Source organism: Halichoeres trimaculatus, unplaced genomic scaffold (genome assembly GCF_033239565.1).
Source record: "Halichoeres trimaculatus isolate MK-OKI-2021-1 unplaced genomic scaffold, fHalTri1.1 fHalTri1_scaffold_23, whole genome shotgun sequence".
NCBI classification, from domain to species: Eukaryota; Metazoa; Chordata; class Actinopteri; order Labriformes; family Labridae; genus Halichoeres; species Halichoeres trimaculatus.
Genome location: NW_027437201.1, coordinates 19476765 through 19502867, shown reverse-complemented (window position 1 = coordinate 19502867; position 26103 = coordinate 19476765). Strand labels below are relative to the sequence as shown.

Genomic DNA, 26103 nt, shown 5'->3' with positions numbered 1-26103 from the left:
CTCTTTCTGTAGTTTTGCAGAAAAAGAAAAACTTGTGATTGAGGCACGAGATGTTCTGACATTGATGTGAAGACTCTGGAAATTGGCGAGAGCTGAGTTATGAGGAGCAGAAAGGGCGGGCAGCTTTCTTTTCTTTGCTGCAGTTTCATCAGTTATGTGGTGAGCTTCAACTCTTGACCTTTCATCAGATGGATTAGTGTTGGAAAGTTTGTTCCACTCAGGAAGAGGAATGAGGTCCACGCTGTCCTGAAGTGGTGGACTCAAACGGATGCTTTCCTCCGTGTGCTCTGAGTTTTACACCCAGCTCATGCTTAAATCATTAAAACACAGACTAAATAGACCTATTTTGCACATTTCTTAAGCAGAAATGGAGTACTCCAATCTTTTTAACGTTAGGAGCTTCTGATTGATACCAAAAACTCAACTTCTGGCTTCACAACTTCCCGTTTCTTTACAGACACTTCATTACTGGTAAATAACAGTAATCTGAACCTGAAGTTGTGGTTTTATTTTGCAGAATATGAAAATAGATCATCTGGTTATAATATAGGTTAATACATTTCACAGAGCAGTTCATGAGGAGGTGATAACATCAGCAGCTCTGACAGTATGCGACTCTGAAACGCTGATGTTTCCAAACATCTGCATTAAAACCAAATCCATATGTCCTCCATGCTCTGAATCATAACTACAGATTTTATCACAACATTTAATTTTAAGTCAGGCTGCAGCCATCGAATATTTTACTATTGGAGTCTTCTACTGGGGTTTTCAATCGATTAATCAGGCAATCAGATAAAACAGATTTTTATTTAGTTAAGGAGCTATAATTTTATTTTATGAAAATTTGTTTGGAACAAGTGAAAAGGAGGTGACTTTAAGTGCTATGTTTTAAGTTTAGTCTGGAGTTAACTGGAGTTTTTGCAGTGTTCAGACTGAAATGATGATCTCTGCTGTGTTGAAGCACATTTGGCTTTAGGGCTCCTTAATAATTAATCCATTAATGATTCATGAGCTAAATTTGACAACTGCCCAGCTAGCTCTATCATGCTTTTTATTTTTCATCTTGTTGTCTATACAGCTCTGTTTTTACAGATTAAACAATGTGTTAAAAGCTAAAAACAAACTTTATTTGGTTAACTTTTTTTCATTTAATGTCAACATATCAATCCTCCTCCTTTTTCCGTGCTTTGGACCCACAAAAGGGATCAAAAAGAGATGAGCATTAGTGGGATCCATCTGCATACAATCTCCTGCTCTGGCTGCAGCTGAGAGAGACTGCTGTGAGCGAGGAGTACGTCTGTGAGTGTTTTGGATGTTTTCATGTCATTCTCCAAACCCCCAGAGTTGGCAACACTGCCCCTCCATCTTCTTTTTCCTCGAAGGAAATTTATCAATTATTCAAGGAAATATTTTAGCCATTTTTTAACAGTTCAGTTTCTGGATACCTGAGAAGAACAACTTGTGCACATTTGTGAGGCGTAGACCAACAGCAGCTGAGAGAGTTAATGAGTTCACGGCCTGTAAAGACGCAGATTTATGGGATCTGATGAGGTTTGTGCTTCTCTCCGCCTGTGACTGAATAACAAGCCTGGAGCGTGAAGTATGGACTGACCTTAGCTACCAGGATAGATGAAGAGAAACGAGTCAAAGCAGGACGCACAGAATGATTTATGAGATTTACATCCTCTGTCAAAATGACCTCTTGGTCTAATATCTGTTCCCTACATCAGTTTCAGATCAGCTGTCTTAATGTTGATGGTCTGGTTTGCTTCTGTAAATGATAAAAAGGCTTCACTACTAATTTCATCCTGTTTAAAAACCAGCAAACACTCCAGACACCATCAGACAAAGAAAGCTATTTTTGACTAACTCTACTTTTGATTTCAAATGTCTCAGAAATAAAAAAAGCCTAAATATAGAAACACACCAAGCGTGTGTAGAAACTGAATCTTTGTTCCTCAGAGATGAATCTGCCTGACCGCAGAGTGAAAGAGAAACTCAGAGCTGAAACTCAGAGCAGTGTGTAAGAAGAGATCTGGAGGCTCGGTTCCAGTCAGCCAAATAATAACGCGGGAAGGACACGCAAGGTTCAAATGCTGCGGTGCGTTCGGACTACGAAGGCGTTGAAACTGGAAATAAACCCTTGAGCTTTTTAGAGTCAACAAAGGGAAGCAGTTGCTGATCAGGTGCACTCGGTCACGGCCGGTTTACAGTCTGAATTTGATACTCCAAGGATATGCATCGAGTCATCAGACCAAAATAAACGTTACGAGATTCCAGGAACATGACCCTGACCTGACTCCACCGTCCGGCCAACTTCCAAACACGTCTGACCGGGTGTGTGAAGTGTTGTCATAGCAGATGCTGATTTAATTAGAAGCATTAAAGATATTAAAGATGTCAGCATTGCAGACGCAGATTGAATGAAAAACACTCTTAAACCAGAACCTCTGCAGTCCCCGAGCTCACAGTTATCAGAGCATCATCCGCCAAAGTCACCCTCGGCTGAGGAGTCATTTGTGTCGGTTGCGTGAGGAGCGATGTCGCTGCTGCTTCCCCACAGGACTGAGAGGGCTCATCCGGGTCGGCTTAGCATGGAAATTTAGATATTCAGGGTTCAGTAGCTTCAGCCTCCAGAGCCCTGTTAGTGGGTGAGGCCTGTGTGAAATGTGACTGTTTATCCTTTAAGATGAACCCAGATCAGGGCTGAGGGTTGCTGTGCTCACTGCAGTGTGGGTTACTATGCTAATAAGTCTGAATCCAGGTCACTGTAAGCTCTGCTCTATTGACAGGCTTTGTGCTACTTTGTGAGATGATGGTAAAAATCTTCCTAACCTGTCTCTGCTTTTCTCTGTGCCGCCACAAAATTTACGAGCCGGGCTTCACATGTTTTTCCCCCTAAAGACACTATTAAACTTCCTCTTCTCAGTTTGAAGCTTCACACCTCCTCACCGACTTCATCTTCACGTCCGTCTGTCCAATCACGACCGGCTGTGTCCTCATGTTGCATAGCAACTGCCACCACAATACTTGCCACTACACCACAAGTGCTTTCAAGCCCTTTCCCAGATGAACCCCAATGTTTCTCACATCCACCGCCCACCTCACTCCAACCTCGCAGATCCATTTTGTTCATTCTTTCCCTGAAAAAGCATCGATTTGGCTGTCAGCTCTGCTTTGAGCCGCGGTGAGACGGTTAACAAGCACTCAAATCTTGGACTGAGTCACAGATCTTCTGCCAGAGCGTGAGGTCAGTGTGTCTGTCAGGGGAGACTGATACCAGGCGGGGACACCCTGACAGGCCGGTCCAGGATGAATCTGAGAAGCGGCGCAGCAGGAAGACAGTTTGGAAGAGACAAACTGAGTGCCAACTTTCAAATGAGCGCTCGTGACGGAGGATTTGCACGGGCTGAGATAAGGGAGGAGGCTCACGGAAACAGAGAGGAGAGGGGAACGTAAGGGTAGGCACAAGGGACAGAGAGAAAAAGAGGAAACAAAGAAATAAAGAGGAGAAGGAGATTAAAGCGAAGGGAGAAAATGGAGGTATGAATGAAACTATGAAGGGAATTAGGTCTGGTTAAGAGCCCAGAAGGATTAGGATGAATAAACCCCCTGAAAAGCTGAAGAGAAGAGGAATAAAGACACAGGAAAAGAGCGACGTGGAAACAGAAACAGACAGCGGGGAACGCGGAGCGATAAAGTCATACAGAGCGTTTTTGACAGGAAGAAACCTCAGCCTGCGCAGATAAAATGAAACCCTATCATTTATGACATTTCAGCGTGAATATTTGTGAGGGAACATAATCCAGGATGCCCCGTTGTGAGGCTGTGATGGGGTTAAAAGCAGACAGATGAGAGCACAAACACTCCAGCAGCAGTAATTACCTCTGTGACTGTTGTTTATGGAGTGTTTTTAAACCTTAAAAGGGTTTGTGTCGCTGCGATGTTCAGAAAGTCAAACTGTCCTCTGAGATGACAAATTGTTCTGCGTCTTCTACAAAAGAGGGTGTGCTGAATAAAATCATCCTCCGAGCTGTTTCTGTTTACATCTCTGTTTGTGTCAAATCAAGAAACGGATGCTGATAGCTTTGTTTTCTTTAAGAGGTGATTGAAAAGTCAAACCAAAGCTCCACGTTGTTCCTTATTTCTCACCAGTTTCAGCATCACTCTGTGTTTTCTTACCAGAAATTTGCGCTTCTGTTTCCACTGGGAGCCCTGAGCGTTGGTGTGTCGGTGGGCCTCGGTCACCAGGTGGATCAGCTCCCACTCGGACGTGGTGGGCTCTGGACGGTTCTGGAGAGTTTTCACTATCTCTTCTTTCTTGCGTCGCTCCCTGTTCTCTTCTATAAGCCGCCGTTTAGCCACACGTTTTGAGTCGTCCAGCACCACTGAGAGAAAGAGGAGGAAGAGGAGGAAGATTGAGACAAAAAGTGGGTAAATGAGGAGATCCAGGATGCATTAAAGGGCATATTGCAGGTCAAAAACAACTGTTAAGAATTTAATAGGAAAATAGCTTAAAAATTATATACTAAAAGAAAATCCTAAATGAATAAACCACAGTGTCTCCTGGAGACATCTGAGTACAGGTTTTTGTACTTGTAACGTGACGTCACAGAGGGGAGTCCCGCTGCTTCTGCCTCTGTTTAACATTAATAAACATGGATCATACTGTCACTCCTATCAATGAAGAGGAAGAAAATCTCAATTCCCCGCCATATGATGGTCCTCAGGGTTATAATTATGAGCCTGTTAAGAAAGATGGAGACCAGGAGCACGGCAGGATGAGGAGGAACAACGGCCGTAGGAGAGGTGTCCTGGTGAAAGTGAATGCTGTGTTCACATCAGTGTATCTGAAGTTTGAAATCAGATACACTGGCTTAAAAAACGAATAGTACATGTAAGAGCTGATCGTAAAGCAACTCGCTTTGAGCTGTCATGATGAAGCCCATAGAGAGAAAGACTAAGAGGTCTATCAGAGGTCAATCCACTGATTTAGAGTCAAAAAACCAAGACTCCGCTACAGTGCTCAGCTCACGTTCCCGTCTCAGACAATCCTTGTTTACGTCTGTCACTGGGAGCTGGGCTAGGAGCTGCTGCTGCCGGTGAGGCTGCAGTTGTCTGACCCTGAACTCCATTCATAGACTTTATAAAACAGACTCCATCATATCAATCTTCCTGTCGAGAAGTGGGTACCACAGACGACTGCATAACCGATGCAGAAATATAATCCCCTATTGTTAGCTGCAAGAAACAATCCTTAGAATTAAAGTGATACTCCGGGATGGAACAAGTTGGGTCCTATCACAAGGTTTAGGGCAGAAATTACCCCTACAGCAGTGTTTTTGTGCAGCAGAAGCCCAGAGCGCTCGCACCAAACACCCCCTCCCTGCTCCTCTGCTGGTTTCCTCTGCACTCAGACGGGGCCATTTTTACTTGACCAAAAACACAAATAAACAGACTCCCACTGAAAAAATCTGATATCGGTCTGCATTCACAATTTATTTAGAGAATTTTCAGCGCGTTACTTTCACACAAAAACACAGCTAAATAAGGCTCTAGTTCTCATCGTGTCTCTTCGTCCTGGCAGACTATCTGCGTTTGTTTTTATCTGACACGCCGTGCGCGCGGACTGATACACTAAGCGGCGAGCGCCTCGTAGCCAGCTGTGGCTCTGCAGCAGAGGTAGCGCCGTTTTACGACACGATGAGAACTAGAGCCTTATTTAGCGGTGTTTTTGTGTGAAAGAAACGCGCTGAAAATTCTCTAAATAAAGCGTGAATGCAGATCGACATCAGTTTTTTACAGTGGGAGTACGTTTATTTGTGTTTTTGGTCAAGTTAAATATGGCCCCATCTGAGTGCAGAGGAAACCGGCAGAGGAGCAGGGAGGGGGTGTTTGGTGCGAGCGCCCTGGGCTTCTGCTGCACAAAAACACTGCTGTAGGGGTAATTTCTGCCCTAAACCTTGTGATAGGACCCAACTTGTTCCATCCTGGAGGATCACTTTAAAGCTAACTCACAAAGTCTGAAAAAGTGGACTTGGGGTACTGTTAAGATAGTATTTCTTCATCCATCCATCCAAACTAGACATGCACCAATTGATAGGTGCCGATTTCCTCAATCTTGGGGGATTGGTGATCGGCTCATCCTTACATATAAAACTGATCTTATATACCTCCAAGAAGGTCTGACAGCCAGCCAATTTTTGCTTCTTGCTCTGACCTAAAACTCAGGACACTTTATTGGTTGATTAAGTTAAAGCATAGAGTTCTTATTGTTTCACAGCTAGTGTTGAATGATTTTTAATAAAAATAAGATTGGAACATTTAAGGTATATGCTGTAAGTTATAAGAAATAAAAATCGGTATTGGCTCATATTGGTTTCGGTAGGTCAAGCTTTTTAAAGATCTGTGACCAGTGCAACCCCAATCCAAACGCATCTGAATCATCTTAATGAGCAGTCAAATTAAATACGACTTTGAAAGAAACACAATAAACACGACCCCAAACGCCTGATCTCACGCATGACAACCTGATATTTACATTGGCTTAGCAATGGGATGAGAGTCTCTATTGTTACGTCATGTTGAAAAAAAACAGTGTTTTGCTACACTGAAAACAGCCACTTCTTCCTCTAAATTTGTGCCTTTTTTGTAATATAACATATAAAATCTGTGATTCACTTATTCTACTGCCATTATGAGACAATGTTAAGTGCTGATTTCCAAAAAAAATGACCTGCAATCTGCCCTTTAAGGACTTTTTTGCTTGTTTTCTGTGTGTGTGTGTGTGTGTGTGTGTGTGTGTGTGTGTATAAACTCACAGTCCATGGCCATGCCCACCGCGATGCACTTCTTGAAGCGGCAGAGCTGACACTGGTTACGGGTAATCTTGTCGATGATGCAGCAGCCATCGTACTTACAGGAGTAGGACGGGTGGAGGTTCTTTTGAATGGTCCTACGGAAGAAACCCTGAAGATGGACAGAGCGGAGGAAAACATAAAACACATGAAATCAGACTTTTTTTTTCTTTTAAATGAAGTGAATCCAGAAATAGATCTTTAATCTAAACCTCACTCTAATTCTCTCTGAAACGGACTCCCTACAAAGTCTGGGGCAGTCTGTGTAAATATTAAGACAGCAGAATTAGAAAGTAATAGCTGGAAGGCAGACATGTAGGGGTTAGCTAAACAAACCCAAGAGATGAATCCATGTGCATTCAGGAATCCTCGATTCTAGGACTCTGAGATGAAAGCTTTTGGAGGTTGGGTTAAAAATGTAAAGATGAAGATTTCAAATGTGTTCGATAAATGTCTGAAAACTGAACATTCTGCCGACCAGACGATTCCTCCAGACTGTGGAGGATTTACAGATGACATCTTGATGGATATTTCCCTCCTTTGACTGGCAGCTCCTTCTTTTTGACTGACGTTTCCAAGCAGCACGCAGAAAAAATGAAACCACAGAGTCATATTGTAGTCGTTTAAAGCATGTTTGAGTCTGAATCAGAGGAAACGGGATCACCACCATCTGAAATTTAGACGACTGAAGTCATCACTTTGGCCTTTGGCACATTTTTTCAACGTGACATTACTCGACTGATTATTTGGATACAAAAACAGTTTTTATTTCAGATTCAGGCATATTTAGTGTGTGAGTTTAGAGTGTGGATTGTTTGGTTTAATAATTTGTATGAGTCAGAATCCATCACTTCCAAAACCTGACCGCCCCCCGTGTCGAACAAGAGCCCTGCTTCAGATATCATGTTATTAATGAGCAAACATGAGAGTCAGAAACAGAAGCTCACTGATCATAAACGTGTCCGACAGCCAGCACGATAATGGATATGATACCGAGCGCTGACGTGTTGGACTGACAGGTTTTACACAAACATGTCATCCATCTCTCTGAGGCTGTACACAAAGTGTCCAAGTGATCGCTGCCTTTGAAAGAAGCTGCTGTTTCAGTGTGTGTGTGTGTGTGTGTGTGTGTGTGTGTGTGTGTGTGTGTGTGTGTGTGTGTGTGTGTGTGTGTGTGTGTGTGAGACAGGTGACCTCAGAGGCGTCCTATCAGCTTTCCTGACATATTATGTGTGTTACAGAGTGTGTGTGTGTGTGTGTGTGTGTGTGTGCATACCTTGCAGCCCTCGCAGGTAATGCAGCGGTAGTGGTAACCTGTGGCCTTGTCACCACACACCACACATGGCTCATCCTTTTCGAGGTAGCTGGGTATGTACCCTGCAGAGAGACGAGAGGAGAAGAATCACGATCCAGCTTTGACAGAATAATTCGCTTTTTGTTCCTCACGGGCGTCCTGGGTGCAACTGGGCTTTCCCATTATTCTTACAAAGCAACGACTTTAGAGCATCCTGTCCTCCTCAGAGTCACATTACTGCTCAGATCCTCTCCCTGCATCCCAGTGTGTTATTTGTTCTCATCAGCGCTGCAGCACGCTGGGGGACTGCAGGGTTTCTGCTGAACTGCACAAAACTTAACGTTTAAATATGGCAAAAAGTAGAATAAATGTGGTCTGAGGATGCACGGAGGAAAAATTGAACAGCAACTGCAACTCAGAAGGGGTGGGAGGAAAAAGTGAATGTATCCCAGTACTGAAATTCTTTGACAATTGTAAATCGTGATTTTTTTTGTTGAAAAAACTTCTTTTTTTTTACGATTTAGGTCCTTCGTTTTAGTCTTTGTTTGTTAGCTGAGTGGGAAAAAAGTTGAGATGTCAGATCCCTGAATAAATCCTGAAAATTGACTCACATGGAGGGATGGATATTGAATTAGGTACTTCTATAGGTACAGGCCAAACTCTGTCAAAAGTACTGGGTACCAGTTGACTTAAAATCAAATGATACCATGTTGAGGTACCTAAACCTCCTTCTGACCGTGAGGGAGTAGAAGAGAAGGAGATTTTCCATGCTGGACATGAACGCAGCATTGCAAGTTTAAATACTGAAGGATAAAAATGTTAATTTGAAAAAAACAAATTGCATTTGACAATTAAACAAATTAATATCTTTAACCATATAAACACAAAAAAGTACCTAAAACTGGTACCGTTGAGTACCGGTACTATGTTTAGGTACCTAAATGCATCCTTGTGACTGTGAGGGAGTGGAAGAGTAGGTGATTTTCCATGCTGGACATGAACACAGCATTGCAATGTTATATATTGAGGAATAAATATGTTAAATTGAAAAAAAAAATGTATTCTATTATCAAACAAATTTATATTTTTAACCACTTGAACACAAGGAAGTACTGAAAATTGGTACTGCTGAGTACCGGTACTGATTTCCTGATACCAGGCATCTGGGGATGGGTATCGAATTAGCTACTTTTATAGGTACTGGCCAAATTCTGTCTAAAGTACTGGGTACTGGTTCACTTAACCATGGTACCATGTTAAGTTACCTAAATGCATCCTTTTGACTGTGAGGGGATAGATGAGTAGGAGATTTTTCCATGCTGGACATGAATGCAGCATTGCAAGTTTAAATACTGAAGGATAAAAATGTTAAATTGAAAAAAAAATAAAATAATAATAATATTATTAAACAAATTGATACTTTTTACCACATGAACACAAAAAAGTACCGAAAATTTGTACCGTTGAGTACCGGTACTGATTGCCAGGTACCGGGCATCGGTACTGCATCGTTTTAAAAGTGAAAGGTACCCACCCCTACTCATATGTGATGTTCATTTTTTGGGAAAAAACGGAAATCATCATCATTCAACTTCTTCACATGATCTGGTTTTAAAAAATTAATCTAAAAATTGCAAAATCTGAAATATAGAAGAATCAATTTAAATCCAATCCGCACCCCAAAAATTGTACAAGAATCAAATTGGGAGGAAAGCTTATCGTCCCAACCCTACAGCTCAGTGAGTTAACATTTTACTTGGACTGAAAAACACAGGACACAGGATGGACACAGGAAGAAAGAAAGACGACCTCTTCTGACGCCTACCCCACAACAGGGCTCACATACATGAGAAATAACCAGATAGAAATACTAAATCAGGCTGTTTTTCAGTTCTCCTCAGCGTCCTGTGTTTGTATTTTCCATCTCTGCCAAAGAAGCTTCCAGATAACAAGTGATACATGTGCATGTTGTGCTGTAAAAGAATACAAAATGAGAGGGTCAGAAGCCCCAGAGTTTGGAGGAGTGGCGTCTCCCCGTCTGGTTTCACTTATTACGATGTCTGAGCATAATCTTGACATTTACATACAACAGTTGGAGCCAGTTTTCTGCAGTTCCTCCAGCAACAATACCACAGCACCTGACCTGGCGAGCTGCAATCAGCGCGTCTGTAAAAAGGTTAAAGAGATCTCAGGGAGTTTCTGACCCAAAGAGCCGCCAATGTGGTGGTATATTACAAAAGAGTCTCGTAATGAGGACGTGAACGACATGAAACATAGAAACATTAATCCCTTGAGTTACAACTGAGAAGAAACGAAGCAGAAGAGGATGTGAAAAAGAATACAGGCAGAAAACCTCAACGTCAACAACACGCCACTCAAAAAATAAAGAGTTTGTTTTTCAAATGTTTGCCGAGGAGGTAAATGCATCCAGAGTGTTTTTCAGCTCTCTCAGGGAAACATAACAAATCAGCTCGGGATGTATACACGTTCTTTTCCTTATAGGAAAACTCGACAGGGCATTTTAAAGCTCTTTGGCTCTTTCATCTTATACAACAACACACAGCTCAGGAAAATTCCAGACATATTAAGTAGATTCTTCCGCACCCACAGTATGAGTCTGTCTCAAACAGGACTACCCCTGCTGCTGCCTCACTGCTCCAACTCCACCGACTTCAGAAAGAAATATCAGAGGAGCAAAATAACATTTCTTATATCAGAGATGTTTATTTGTTGCTAATGTGGCCTAAAAGTCTGATTATGAGCAGGAAATCCTTAAAGGTGCAGTGCTCCTCATGACCAGCAGGGGGCCGCCCCAGAGATGAACATTTTCATACAGATCTGTGAGTTCATTAAACCACTTTCAGCTTGATTTATCACCCCTGCACACATTTTACTGTTGAATTTGTGGTCTCAAAAGATACTTCATCAAATCAGCATGATGTTTGTTTTGGAAACTCTGGTCTCGTTTGTGTTCAAACACCGAGAGGTGAGTGCTTCAGGGTTTGGCTCCCAAGTAGTTAGAGAGTTGTTTGCACAGAAACAAAGTAGAAAGGAATCTGCAGTGTTGAGGAATCAGATGTTCATATCTTAAGGAAGTTTGCTTGACTTGAGGATTAAGAGACCGATCACCTGGTGGTTTCTGGAGACTTCAGTTTAACTTTCTAGTTGTCAACTCAGCTGGGCACCAACTTGTGCAAATTTAAAGGTTTACGACTTGCTAGGGCTGGGACAATATGCTATTTTCTGGATTCAATTCTATTAGGATTTTGATGTGCAGATTCAACACAAATTGCGATTTCTAGTTGTTGTTTTTTTACACCAGACCATGTGAAAAAAGTTAAATATCAGGAGCCATATTTTCCCATACAATGCACATCACGTAAGTCAGAGAGAAACCTATCGCCCTCTGCTAGAGAAAAGTGATAACTTTTTACCAATCCAATTTGTAAACAGAGACTGAAATGAAGAATTTGGAAGAAAAAAAAGACCTTCTGACAAAGAATCCCAATTTTGATATTGTCAAAAACCCTGATATATCGTATTTTGACTTTTTTCTCGCACCCCTACAACCTGCACAGTATGCATGCATAAATAAGTTAGCTACATACCAAAATCCAGTGTCTAAAACAGGCTGTAAATACGTTTAAAGTTGTGGTAAAAACTAGCATTTTAACACAGGACTGCATGGGGGCTTATTGACTTTTGCACCCAGCCTCTAGTGGACACTCAAGGAACTGCAGCTCTTCTGCACTTCTACATTAACTTCATGTTTCAACACCAACAGTTCTAGCTAAGTTTAAAAGCAATAAAAGTAGCTTTGCAAAGATGCTACGAAGTATAAAGAACTCTTGCTCCTCATTGGCTCAACCTTGCCTTACAAATTTAGTCACTTTAGCTTCATAATGACACAGTTATGATGACCCGCAGTGCCTAAGAGTACATGCTAACTGCTAACATCACAGCTGTCACACCCTCTTCTCATCAAATCATTGACTTAAGCATGACTCAGGTTATTTTTTTAATTACAGCTGGTTAGGGAAATAAACTAAGCTCTTTCATTTTTATGAACCCACTACCGCACAGTTCTCTTGGATCTTTCATGTGATCATAATCAGAATTTAAGCAAACAGGCTAAGTTTTAATTATCACATGCTATATAGGTTACATAAACCTCCATGATCTACATTTTCCCTATTTGGACTGTTCCTTCTCTCTAATCTTCTTTCTCTGCCTGCAGCCTTTTTTCTGCTTTAAACACGAGGACAGAACAGTTTGTTCTTTTCCATACTGCCTGCAAGACCGGCGAGGCAGAGAGTCAGAGCAGAGACACAGGAAATAGCAGATTTCCAGCCATTTCATATGATCTATAGCTCCCAAACAGGGAGGGGGAGGAGATGGTACACTGCAAGTCACAAATAAATCCACAAACGTGGGCGTTTAAGTCCCAACACACTCACATGAACACACAACGCCGCTGGCAGATCACGATCAGGGCACACTCTGTACATACATGAGGGTGACGGTGGTGTGACATATATGCTTCTGTGTGTGTATGTGTGTGTGTATGTACCAAGGCGTGGTGAGAGCTGTGACTGGCAGTGTCAGTTGGACTCTGCCTTTTGGCTTTGTTACAGACTTTAGAGGAGGAGGAGGGGGGAGGAAGATGGTGGGAAAGAGGGGAAATAGAGACAAGGGCACAAGAGCCGAGGGAGCATGAGTGACATTTTGGCCGGATTGATTTTTCATATACTTTTGAAAAGCTCCTGAGTCTGCTTCTGTTGATGAGAAAGATCCATTTGGGATGAGAATGTGAATTTTTATGGAGAGAGAAAAGCGACACATTCATGTGAAAACTTGTGGGAAATCAAGAGAAGAAAGCTGGCATGTGTATTCACTAATCGAATTAATGAAAAAACAATGAGATGAATCCTGAAAGAGGGGGAAGAAAACCCAGAAGGAAATAACAAAATACTGAATGAGGGACTCAGGAGGTGGAGGAGAAAAGGAAAGGGGCAAAGGAGACTTAATGAGGACACAGGCGTACGATCATATAGGACAAATGTCAGCTCCATGTGTTGGCAGCGGGAGCAGCAGCAGCTGGATCACTGAGTCAGTCTTCTGTCGCTGTGTTTGGAAGCTGAGCCCAAAATCAATACTGCAGCAGCGCTGGCTCGGGCCGCCTGCCCCTCCCACCGCGGGCCCTGCATTACTTCCACCAACAGAAACCCAGGAAAGGGAAGGAGATTTTTCTAGTGCGGCTGGGGCAAGATAAATATTTTGTCTTTGCAGGTTTCCCGACATCTGCAGTGTGGTCTAATCAAAACGTGTGGATCGGGCCGATACGATTCAGGTCCCTGAAGGAGCGCGGGGGATTGTTCCTGAGGTCCTCACATGACAACAACACAGGGAGGTGACATTTGAGACCGCAAACATCAACAACATCAGGACACAAGAAACAGCACTCTGGTGAGGGAAGTGAAACCACAGCTGTGCCCGCCGCTGCTGTGTTTACTGTCCAACTCCTCACTGGACCTCAGGATGAGGGAAAGCCCCAAAGTTTTGGAAACAGGGACAGGACTATGTCTGAAATGGACTGAAGCTGCAAGTTATGATAATTATTGTTATTTTAGTGTCACTTTTAGTCTATAAATAAGACTTAATTACAAAATTGCTCATGCTAATCTTGGAGCAATGTATAACATCATCTAAAGGTCATGCAGCATATGGAAAAAAATTATACAAAGAGTTTTTAAATCTGAATTAATTAACTATTTGCCACTAGGGGGCAGCAGAACAGGTCTCAAAGAGAGTATGTGTAAATAAAGACTTGTTTAGTTTTTAGCGTGTAGCATCAGGCCGCATTAGCATCCATCCAAAGCCACATATCAGGCTAATATTTGTCTGATATTCATGCTCTTTTAGCTCCATGTTTGGTCCCCACCACCTAATTTCCCGCACGCTATGCTAGTTGCCCGAAAAAAAAAATTAAATGAGCATTTTTGGTGAAGAGTTTCTCAAATCTGAAAGATGTTTGATGGGAAAATGCATTGAAGCTCTCCACTTAATGGCGCTAAAATGCTAACAGAGCATTGTAAAGGTAAGGTCAACCAGGATTTGTGCTTGCTAGCTGACCATTATCCATCAAACATTATCATTTCATACACTTATGTGCAGATTTAATACAGTCTCATCGTTCAAATACTTGACTTTGAGGTGTGTAACAGGCACCTTTAATGCTTTTTTCATCTAAAAATGGGATGCAGCCAATGTTTTTCAATGCAGTTTAAAATGCAGAGAGTTTAGGAGATTGCACTTTAATCCTGTGACTTAATCTAAAGCAGGGGTGGCCAACCTGTGGCTCTTTGTCTTTCGGTGTGTGGCTCTTTGATCCATTCATAAAAAAAATATCATATTGTTATGAGTGGTGGTGTGCCAATCAATCTAAAATACTGATATATTGATGCCAGCGTTGTGATCAGTATTGATCAATACTTGGGTGATGAGATTGATACTTAAGTTTCAGTTTCTTTTCTCAACATTGCACATGTGCTCATAGCTATCTTGATCAATAGACGTAAATTTGTCTCTTTTGCAGTAAAAACTAAAATTTGTCTTAGACACGGCTCCAAGTACGAATTTAAACACTCTTACAAACGTAATAAATGTCACTATAGAATTTGGAAGTGTATTGATTTTCATCTTATGTCCTTTTGTTTATGTGTGAGAGGAAATGCATTTGTGATGTGGCTCTTTGCAGTATCACGGTAGTTTTTGTGGGTCTTGGTCTCTGACTGGTTGGCCACCCCTGATCTAAAGCTTCATTAAAGATGTGCAAGTCATGAGTGGACATCTACAGCAGCCAGTATCACCCAAAGAGTCAAAACCAGAGTCTAAGATTTAGCAACAATGCTCATCTTTAACTTCTGTTGCACCTATATTCCAGATTTTACGGTAATTCAATCAGTAGCATTAGTCTACTGAGTCTTATTTCCTCTTTTCAAGCTTCATATCCCAGCAGATGTGATTTTATAAGCTGTATCTCTCACAGAACTTAATCTACAGTCTGCCTCTCTCTGTAAAGACGTGAACGTTGTAGCAATGTGTCACTCTGCAGCGGCTCCACGTCTGCGTGTGTGTTCTTCACACCAGGTTAAACCCTGGCCAGTTTAAAGCGCATATACAACATGAGCACCCTGTGGTGTCCAGGCAGCCTTTTGAAGCACCCACAGTCTTGTTAAGGGGGTCTTCTCTGCCACAGGAAAAACCCTGGCATCATTAAAGTCTGTGTGATTCCCTCTCAGACGACCATGCCCTACAGGCGGATGTACCGTCAGGTAAAATATGCTACAAGCTTCCAGCAGGGATGCAGAGAAGCAGGCAGCACGCCGACTGGCAGGGAAAATGTGTGAAGAAGGATATTTTATAAATACCACCAAGCTTTCTGTAGACTCCAGGTTTTCATGCTACTCCCACCCTATCTCTTTCAATATCTCTCCCTGCCTCTGTTTTCGTGCTTCCTACAGCTCGGGGGATTTGGAGCTGTCACTCATACAACGCGCTGCGTCCGACAAGAAAGCAGACGGCGCAGAAGGCTTTTGGTTTATTGATGACAGATGCCAAGATGTTTTATTTTTTTCTCTTTGGAGGTGACAAATAGAAAGAGCAATGTACACAAGGCAGCGATGAATCATGGAGCAGAAGCTTCTGTGCAGTCACTCAGCGCCTGTATTCACCGTCAAGTGACTGACAGCTACAATCTTCTTTTTCTTTAACCAATCCAAAAATGTATCAAACAGCTGAGCAGAGTGCTGTGAGAGCAATTTTCAAAATGACTCGTTTGCTCCCGTTTGTCTGAAGAGTCTTCAACATTCAGACTCATTCACACTTGAGCTGGAAGAGGTGCAGGTTCGTTTCAGGGCTGCCACTTCGGACCGACTACTCACCAGTCATACTCTTCACCGAACATTGGCTGTTCTTTCTCTTCCTTTTCGGGCCATTGAGCCACCTGAAAGAGAACAGAGGGGAGAAACAGAGAGAAGAGGTTGAGTACAGGTAAATCTTCTTCACCTTTCTGTGTTTGAAAACATAACCCGAGCATATTTAAGGTGAAACAAACTGGATCATCCACTTCACATCTGCTCTGGAGCTCACAGTGTGATTAGACTTCAGTTCAGTCAGGTGGTGAAGACAAAGAGAAGAATTTGCTCAGCGAGTTGAAAGGCGTAATTCCAGTAAAGCTCCCCTCGGAGGAGACACGCCATGTTTGCTGACGAGACCATGAGCTCAAAAATCCCAGCCCAGGTCAATAAAACCAGGTGTCCATGCAGCGACTGAGATTAGTGGATCCTTCCTGGGTAAAATCAAATATCAGTACCAGGTGTGAACGGCTCCACGCCAGAGTGAGGTCATTCGATGATGGAGTAAACACTGAGGGGAAAATGTAAAGCATCTGTAGCCTAATCTAAAGAGACTCTTCCATATTAGGGCACAGCTCCTCTAATAACCAACAGGTCTGCACAACCACCAGCTCACTATACATGACCCTTAATATAAAACAGACTCACTTTTTATGATACAATGATACAAAAGACTTCAAGGCTGCTTATTCAGGGACTCCAAGCCACTAGATGGCAGCAGACATGGACACTGACTCAAAACTGCAGCTTTAAGTGTTGGAGTATAAACATGAAGGTGTAATCAAGCAGCAACTTCTGGTTTGAAAATATGAGACAATGTGAAAGTGTTAAAATCTGCTTTTTCTCCAGTGTCTGCTTGAGGCTGTCTCACACACCAAGCCATTTGTTTCTAACAGTAGAAATAAACACATTTACAGCATGGTACAAAAACCATCCCCTGTCCAAATCGCTAATGTCTCTGTTGACACACCCTGCACAGGGGGTGATTTTTTTTCGAACAAAGTCCACCTTGATTCCAGTATGGCTGCCAATCTGCTTCAAAACTCCATTCCAGAAACAGATGTGACGTCACCTCCATTAGTTGTATAGTCTGGGGGTGTAACAACCTGAATGCAGTTCCTCAAGTGTCCATTTGAGGCTTTAAAAGTTAATTAGGAACCAAATAAAGGGGATTTGTATCATAACTGGCACATTTTGCTGATATTAAACCTAGGGAAGGGTACCTTTCACATTTGAGACAATACGGTTACCCATGCTAGGTACCTGGTAATTGGTACCGGTGCTCAACGGTACCAAATTTTTTTATATGTTTTTGTGTTTATGTAGTAAAAAAATGTGTTTAATAATCAAGTATAAAAAAATTTCAATTTAACACATCTATTCTTCAGTATATAACCTTGCAATGCTGTGTTCATGTCTAGCATGTAAAATCACCTACTCTTCCACTCCCTCACAGTCACAAGGATGTACTTAGTTACCTAAACATGGTACCTTTTGATTTAACGTGAATCGGTACCTGGTACTTTTAACAAAATTCAGCCGGTACCTTTAAAAGTACCTAATTTGGTACCCATCCCTAATTAAAGCCAAGATCCATGCATAATCAAGAATAACTGGAGGCATGGCTGACTGTTTGACAGGTGGGCAAAGTGTTGGTGTTAGAAACTTAAACCTCTTCTAGATTAGCAAGTCGTTAGCATTTAAAGTATCCTGAGAGCCGTTTATGGGCTTCATACTAGGGATGGGTACATTTCACATTTGAAACGATACGGTACGGATGCCCAGTACCATATCATTTCAGTGGTCAAAAATATCTGTTTGATAATAAAGTCTCAAAGTTTTTCAATTTAACAATTTTTGTTGCTTCATTGTGTTAACTTGCAATGTTGTGTTCAAGTCCAGCATGGAAAATTTCCCACTCTTTCACTCCCTTACAGTAACAAGGATGTGTTTAGGTACCTAAACATGGTACCGTTTGATTTTATGTGAATCAATACTCGGAACTAAAGATGGAATTTGGTCGTACCTTTAGAAGTTCCTAATTCGGTACCCATCTGTACCTCAGACTCAGTATTTTTGTTTAGTTGTTCACTCCCCTGCAAGCTCTGTTTTTGGTGTCCACCAGCTCCTCAGTAAATTATCTGGATCTTACACTAGATTTATTCTCTTACTGAACATTACCCTGGAATAAGGCAGAAGCCTTCACATCGAGCCTGACATGTACCTCCTTGAAGAATGCATCTACACTTACAACATGTTTGCTACCATCGCCTACGCTGATTCAGCTGCTGTACATTCCAAATCCTCAGACACCTCCTCTCGATTCTTCTTTGCAAAACAACTCCAACATAGTGCGCAGCAGAGAACATACTGGAACCTTGGACTGGTGATGTTATAAGAAGAGAAATCACACTACCAAAGGAAGGCAAAGTAAAGCAGAGTGATGGAGAAACTTCAACTCATGCAGCGCGAGTGGAGTCAGGGCAGAAGTATAGAGCAGACTATAAGCTTGTTGATGCTCGTTAGTTGTATAAAGTTGCCTAATGTGTCAGTGAGCAGTCTGGTGCTGGGCAGGTGGAGTACAGCTGGTTTCTCAGAGCCTCTTCTGGTGGGAGCATGATTGATGACAGCAGTGAGATTAACCAAAGATGCCGGCTCTGCAAAAACACCCAGAATCAAGCATTTGTGGGAACAAATGGCTTTATTTGGCAGACAAACCTCTCTTCTTGTTTCTGCTGCCAAACTGAATCTAAGCAGCAGGGAAATAATTGATGGCTAGTACAATTAATCCCCCATAGCAACCCTAATTAACTTGGCATTCATCAGAAAGGCAAACAATAACCGACCAAATGTACAGGCAGCAACACTAATACTCACAAGCTAACGCAAAGAGACTCACATGCCCCCACGAGCAGCGTGAAACACACACCTGCAGCCGCTGACACATGTGAAAGGCATGCACAGCTCAGAGGTAAACTGGCTGCTGTGGCGGGGAGAATGAAAGCACAGATGGAGGAGGGAGTTGAAGCAAAAGAAGGATGTCTGAAAGGAGGGTCAGAAAGCGCTCCTCCTCAAGTGTGGAGGAATCCCTGGAGTCCAGCTCTCTGCTCTTAGACGCCCCTCGATAGCCTCCAGCCCTCCTCCCACACCAGGAACCTTTAGTGCCCGCTCCAGGAGTGAGAGCAGGACTCCATTAGCAGCATGAATAAAAACCAGGTCCCTCTTCGTTCTAATGCAACACACCAGCCTGTAGGCCACATTAACGCTGCGAGGGAGTAGTATAATGTTCTCTATTATCAGGAGAGGCAGTCTCTCCTTTACGACGCTTCATATTTCTTCTGATTTAAGTGTTTCTTTTATTTTGAGTGTCTGAATCAAGGATCAGAAGGAGGTACGGTACTTCACATTGGACACGTCATAAAACCTTCATTGAACTTTTGGTTTATGGTTAAAACAAAAGCAAACGTGAGTCCAACCTGCACCGTGTATAAAAGTGCATTCAACTTCTACTTATATCCTGAAACAGTGTCTCCTGCTAGAATAACTATCGCTTGAATACAAGAGGAACACGCCTTAGCCACCAGGCTAACCTGTACCCTGCCTTCCTCTTTTCATAAAGGGAGGCTCTGTCTGCTGAGAAGAAGTTAATCTGCATGAAAAAAAACACTCTGCAGAGCAAAACAAACTCTCCCGATAAGAGGTGCAGGGTGTGGTCTGCTATCTGTTCATGTGTTTTCATGATTACCCTGTGACTGCTCATGTGAAGCATCTTTAAGGTTCTGCAGAAATGAAATCAACTTGAGCCTTGAAGCGAGCGCACCTAGACACGAGGAGGTGAACACATCAAATGTGACTTTATGTAAAGCTTAAGCTAAAGCCTCCTATGCTGCATCAGCTGAAGGTTTTCCTTATTCAAATTCTGATAGTTTGACAGCTTCAGGTGAGTTTATAGTCCAGTATTTATTCATGCAAAACAAAGGAAACATAGGGTTATTCGATTAGCCTTAAAGCATCTGCCAAGTAATTGGGATTTGGGTCTGATAAGAAAAACATCTTTTACTAACACTGACAAATTCTTGCAACACATATTGTAATTTAGCAACTAATAGGGCTGGGACGACATGCCGTTCTCGCAATTCGGTTCTATTATGATTTTTGGGGTGCTGATTTGATTTAAATTGCGATTCTTCAATATTTACGATTGTTGTGATTTTTAGACTTTTTTAACACTCGACCATGTGAAAAAGTTAAACGATGATAACGTCTAGAGACTATACCAGGAGCCATATTTTCCCATAAAATGCACATCACGTGAGTCAGAGAGAAACATTTCGCCCCCTGCTAGAGAAAAGTGGTAACTTTTTTCAAATCCAGTTTATAAACAAAGACTGAAATGAAGAATTTGACTTTGAAAAAAAAAAAAAAAAAAAAAAAAAAAAAATTGATATTGCCAGAAAAAAAATACTGATTGATCGATTAACGATTTTAGCACTAACCCAAAGCATTGTGTCATTGAGCAGGCGCGTTTGAAAAGTTAACATTAGCAGTTGGCATGTCTCTTTCCAACTAAAACAAAAAAATGAGCAATGATAATCATCATTTTAATGCTGCAAAGACTCAAAGGTACTGGTTTATTTATTTTACTACCAGTACTAAGTGATTGTAATGTCCGAGGACACCACACTGAAAAAATTCATGCTGTGTTTTGGACAAACTTCCCTGAGGGGGCAGCTAAAACTCAGTGTGACTGCGTCTTACATCTGGAGCTGTGCTACAATAAAGCAGACCTGCACAGATAAGAAGAGGACCACAGCAGCTTAAGAATGTGCGGTCCAGCTCAGGTCCTTAGTCTGAAATTCGGCCTGACCAAATTTTTAATTGGATAGTCTTGCTTCAAGAGCTTTAAATCGAAACAGACACATCTGCAAACTCCTGCTGGAAAATGAAGTAGCTCCAGGTGTTAAGAAAAAGTCAAAAGATTAAATTTTACTTGTCTGTAAATGGTGATTTTTTTTTCATTTTTTGTAATCTCATTGTGTGCATTAGAATCTCTCTTTCTCAAACTTAGTTTTTTTGGTGTCAAACTTGGTTGCACTGATAGATTTCTTTAGGTTGTGAATCTAAAACCTGCAGGAGGAAACACAGCTCCACTTTGTTTACCATTTCATTTATTGCGACACCTCTCACATGTTCAGACACGCCACAACAAAGACCGTTACCAAAACTATTCCATGAGGATTTTAAACCTCAAGGGATTTTTTCAATCTATAGTTAAAGCTAAAGTTTTGTTGGAGACCCTGTTCTTATTTTTGTGTCTTTGCGCCATCAAACTGTGTCTGCCCTTTAGACGCAACAATAAAAGTGCCCGTTAAGTGAGTTCTGAGTTACTGTAATTGAGCCTAAACGACGACTCTAACTGACCTTCATGATTTACTTCAGCGCCAATTACAGCGCTGTCCTCCTCTCAGTGATGCTTTGCCCTTTTCAGAATACATCACATGACCTGACAGGGCGGTAAATAAAGCGCTGAAATCACTTACTGAGTTACAATTTGATTAGTAATAATTGTTCCTGGAGGATCTAATTGGAAAACTCATTTTCAGCGCAGCTACAGGACAAAATGTTCCTGTCATCGTGTGGGAGGAGGAGGAGGAGGGAAGCAGGAAGAGGCAGGAGGCTCACCTGTAGAAGGAACACCTCCTTGACATGCATACTGTAACAAAGGTTATCAGGTTCAGATTTCACTATGCAGAACAGAGGGAGAGTCCTGCAAAGCGTTCAAACTGTAGGGAAAACAATTAGTGGCAGAAACAAGGTGAGCTTCTCCCCTTTTCTGTTTGTTGGCCTCGTCATCAATCCTTCCAGCTGCTGCAGGCGACAACCATCAAGCCGTCAACCCTGTGACAGCTCACTCTTCCCGTGTGACGGCATGTTAAACATAGGCAAACTGGATAAAAACAGATACTCTTTATTCAGGTTTCTGTCAACGGCTACACCTTCCTGAGAGCTCCCTCATCCAGCCTGACACACATGACGCTTTGTGTTCCCTGCACAGGTCTGTTTCCAAACACACGTTGGGCCACTACTGGCACAACAGCAGGAGAACTGGCGCAGCAACGACACACAGTAATGAAATGATAACACAAATTGCAGCTCTTAAAATAAGCTCCGGCTCTAACCCTCTATTAAGATCTCATCAATCCCAAAATAGCAGCAATGAAAATATTAGCGCCCTTGCAGCTAAAAAAAGAGCTTAGCGCTCTTGGCGGAGCCTCAGAAGTGCTTTTCAGTCCTCCAGCAGCTCTGAGAGGAAAGAGAAAAGAGAAACGGTGTCAAGTGGCTCTAAGAAGTTTCAGCAAAACTAAAAGAGAAACATAAGCGGAGAAAACACACGGTACACTCAGACCAGGCTCAGTGTGAGGGTTTAGATGTGCTGCAGGGGGCGGCATCTTAAACAACCATTTACATCTCATCTGACGTGTTGGTTTGAAGCACAACTCCAAACAAACAAACAAACTGAAAGAAATTGGATTTGCACAAAAAGCCTGACAGGATTTTAGATTGTAGGGAGCTCGTTCTGGGATGAAACATTGTGCTTGATTGAATATTTTTGCGTGGAATGGGAGGTTTTGCAGGTCAGGGCACGACGCTGGGTGCTGCACAGGCATACCACCGAGCGCTTTTCAATTTCCAACTCTTAAACTGTGATGGGATTGCAACACATCTCCAAATATGCAAAGTCCCTCACGCTGTGCCTCTGAGCAACCTGAGCCAACCCCACACAAACACGCACATACTGTACTTTCTCCAGCAAACACACACTCACACACACTCTTACAGCTCAAGTTGACGTGGAAAAGACACAGTTTGATTCCTCTGACCTGAGAGCTGCGTGGAGCACATGTTGCACAACTGGGTGCACACATGGAGCAGAACAAATAGAGAACAGGAGAACAGGAGAAGCGACGACACGAGCCAGAGAGATGGCATGAAAAGGACTTACAGTGCTGACCTGATGACGCAGCGGGACTGTAAAATATGCATGGCGGAGGAGGAGGAGGAGGACTTGAAGTTGAAGCTGCAGTTGTAGCTGACAAGCGGCTACGCGGCCCTCACGCATTGACTCTGCCTCTGTCTATCTGTCTCTCAGCCTCGCACACGCTGATGTCTCTACCAGAGCAGCTATCTTTAGCCTGCTGACCCACTCAGATACATTCTGCCTCTCCCTCCCTTGTCCCACGATCTATGGGACGCTTCTCGCTCTGCTGCTGGTACCACCCAGTCTTCCCTGATTGGAGGACGGCCAGCTTCTCCACCTGTGACTTTGACAGCCGCCCTGGAATGCGTCTAACAGGTAATTGTCGGGCTGTCAGGTATCTGCGTGCTCGTGAGATGTGACTATTTAAAGCCAGGGCAGGTTTCATTAAAGCTAAAGCAGCACGCACCACTGCAAAAGATATATGAGAACATAGCAACACAGTAATCAACACCAGGCTCAGAGAACTACATGTCCTGACCAATGATTGCCTTAGAGCTGGCGCAATTAAAGCAGGGCTGACATTATCCTGTATGTTTCTTATTGTTGTCAACAAGTCTGCACAGGGATCCAAACCAGCAATTTGTAAAACTATCTCTAAATACCTCATCTCCTCCACCTTGTCTGTGGTCCTGAACTAATTGAATCCTGCTGCAGAAACTTTAAAAAAACAGCTTCACTTTCACCACAGCTCACTTTTTCCTACAAAACAAGGCAAGAGTAGTTTAACGCGCACAAACAGCAGTAAATATCTGTTTTCAGGGACTTTTCTCAGCCGTGGATTAATAAATAACTCATGTTGTAGAGGAGTGAGTGTTTACAGCTGATTTTTGGAGCGGCTGGAGCTGAACTACAGCGTGTGCTAAAGGTAATAAAAGAAGACATCGCCTCTGAGTTAGTGCAGCTCAGTGATGTGCTTTTAATAGTTCAGACAACAATAGCAGCCCTGGCACTGAGGATAAATAGGATTCACCGCTCTTTGATACACAAGCAGAGAATAAAACCTTTAAAATGCAAACGGCGTCCTATAAAACAGAAGCTGACCCAGATTCAAGAAGCAGAGCGTAATGAGGCGTAACAGCGCGCACGGTTTTATGAATAATTATGTAATCCTTCACCTGTCCTGCTGTTGATCTTTGATTTCTTTCTCTCTGATTATGTCATTTAATAGTTGACTCATACTCTAATGACACGTAAGAGAAGGAATCCAGTCTGCTCCAACCGGTTATGTGTCTTTAAATGTCAGCCTCACAACCCCAACAGAAAAAAACTGAAATCTTATCAAGCGTTTTTTATCTTTTTTTCAGGAGAAATGTCATTTTAGACTCAATATGAGCCACATTTACCCAACCAGTACAGAAAAATTTCCTTTTCCAGGTTATTTAAAGACAAAATATGGAACAAGAAAAATTTGTTAGAAAATTTGATCAAAACTAGAACAATGTCTTAATACAAGAAACTTTTTTCTTGTTCCACTGGCAGATTTTTTTTGCCAGATACAAGCAATTCAGACTAGAGGTAGACCGATATATCGGCCGGCCGATATATCGGGCCGATATTTGGACATTTGTCTCTATTGGCCATCGGCCATATTTTCTTTTAAAAAGCCGATTTTTGATCCGTTGTATAAAATGACACAATTTTTGATCAGGCACAAAAAAATTGAGCACCTCAAACTTGTGGAACCACTTGGATACATTACATACTTTTATTCAAATTATATTAATAAGTTTAAATTTCTTTTTTGACATTTTAAGAAGAGTGTGAATGTTTACTACTGCTTGTTACATTGTGTGTTTACTCAGACAAAATATGTCATTGTTTTGAAAGCTGAATAAATGTTCAATGGACTGGACACGACTTATTGTAATAGATTTCTTTTAGTTGCTCAGAAATTGCTGCGTTTCACAAAAATGTGATAAATTTATATTTATTTAACAATCGGCCTGAATATCAAATTGGAAAAATCGGCTATGCATATCGGCATCGGCTGCCCAAATTTGGAAAGCATCAGCATCGGCATCGGCCCCCAAAAAAACCCATCGGTCAACCTCTAATTCAGACCTCATTTTTGTTTTTAAACAACTTGAAATAAGACATTTTTCTTGACTGATCAGTTGAATGTGGCTCATATCAAGTATAACTACTGATGGATACCTTTAATATTTGAAGCGATACTACCGGTGATCAACGGTACCAATTTTCAGATTTTTTTTTCCCAGCATGGAAAATTGCCCACTCTTCCGCTTCCTCATAGTCACAAGGATGCATTTAGGTACCTAAACATGGTACCTTTTGATTGTACATGAATTGGTACCCAATACTTTTGACTGAATTCTGTTGGTACCCATCAAAGTACCTAATTCGGTACCCATCCCGAAGTACAACATACGGTGGCCCTGAGAGCCGCAACATAAGAAAACACATGCAAACAAAAACCACTAGCAAATTAAGAAAACATCTTCATCAATCTAGCAACATGTGGGCTACAAAGACCACAACACAACACATTAGAAAAAAGCGCTGCAAATGCACTGCAACACAACAGAAGTGTTTCCAGAGGACACTCAAAAGTGAGGAACAAGTCCCAACATGCTTGTTGTTGCCACAGATTTTCAGTCACATGGTTTTCTTTTCGTCACTTGTGTAGGAAAATGAGATAAAAGTAAGTGTTTTTGATTTATTTAACATTGTGATGGCATGATTCAGATATCAGCCTATCGCCGTGACTGAAAATCTGCAGCAACAACAAGCGGGTCAGGACATGTGCATCACTTATAAGTAGAGGTAGACTGATATGGATTTTTCAGGGCTGATACGATACCGATTATTTGTAGTCAAGGAGGCCGATAACCGATATTTGAAGTTGATATTAATTTTCAGTCAAAGTAAAAATATTGGTGTCAAAATTTTGAACAAATTTCAATGCAACTGCAATAACTATAATAACTGCACTGCTGATTGGCTGTTACCTGAGCCATGGCTCTGCTTGTAACC

The 26103-nt window shown here is 42.0% G+C and overlaps 1 protein-coding gene across 1 annotated transcript in view; it reads right to left on the bottom strand.

Moving 5' to 3' along the window:
* thrab (thyroid hormone receptor alpha b) overlaps positions 1 to 26103 on the bottom strand; it is a 210124-nt gene that overhangs the window by 23516 nt on the left and 160505 nt on the right. The window contains exons 5-8 of the mRNA XM_074662891.1: positions 16098 to 16159; positions 8137 to 8237; positions 6825 to 6972; positions 4186 to 4391 (exon numbers count right to left, since the gene is read on the bottom strand). Of these exons, the coding sequence (XP_074518992.1) occupies positions 4186 to 4391; positions 6825 to 6972; positions 8137 to 8237; positions 16098 to 16159 (517 nt within the window). The remainder of the gene's footprint in view (positions 1 to 4185; positions 4392 to 6824; positions 6973 to 8136; positions 8238 to 16097; positions 16160 to 26103) is intronic.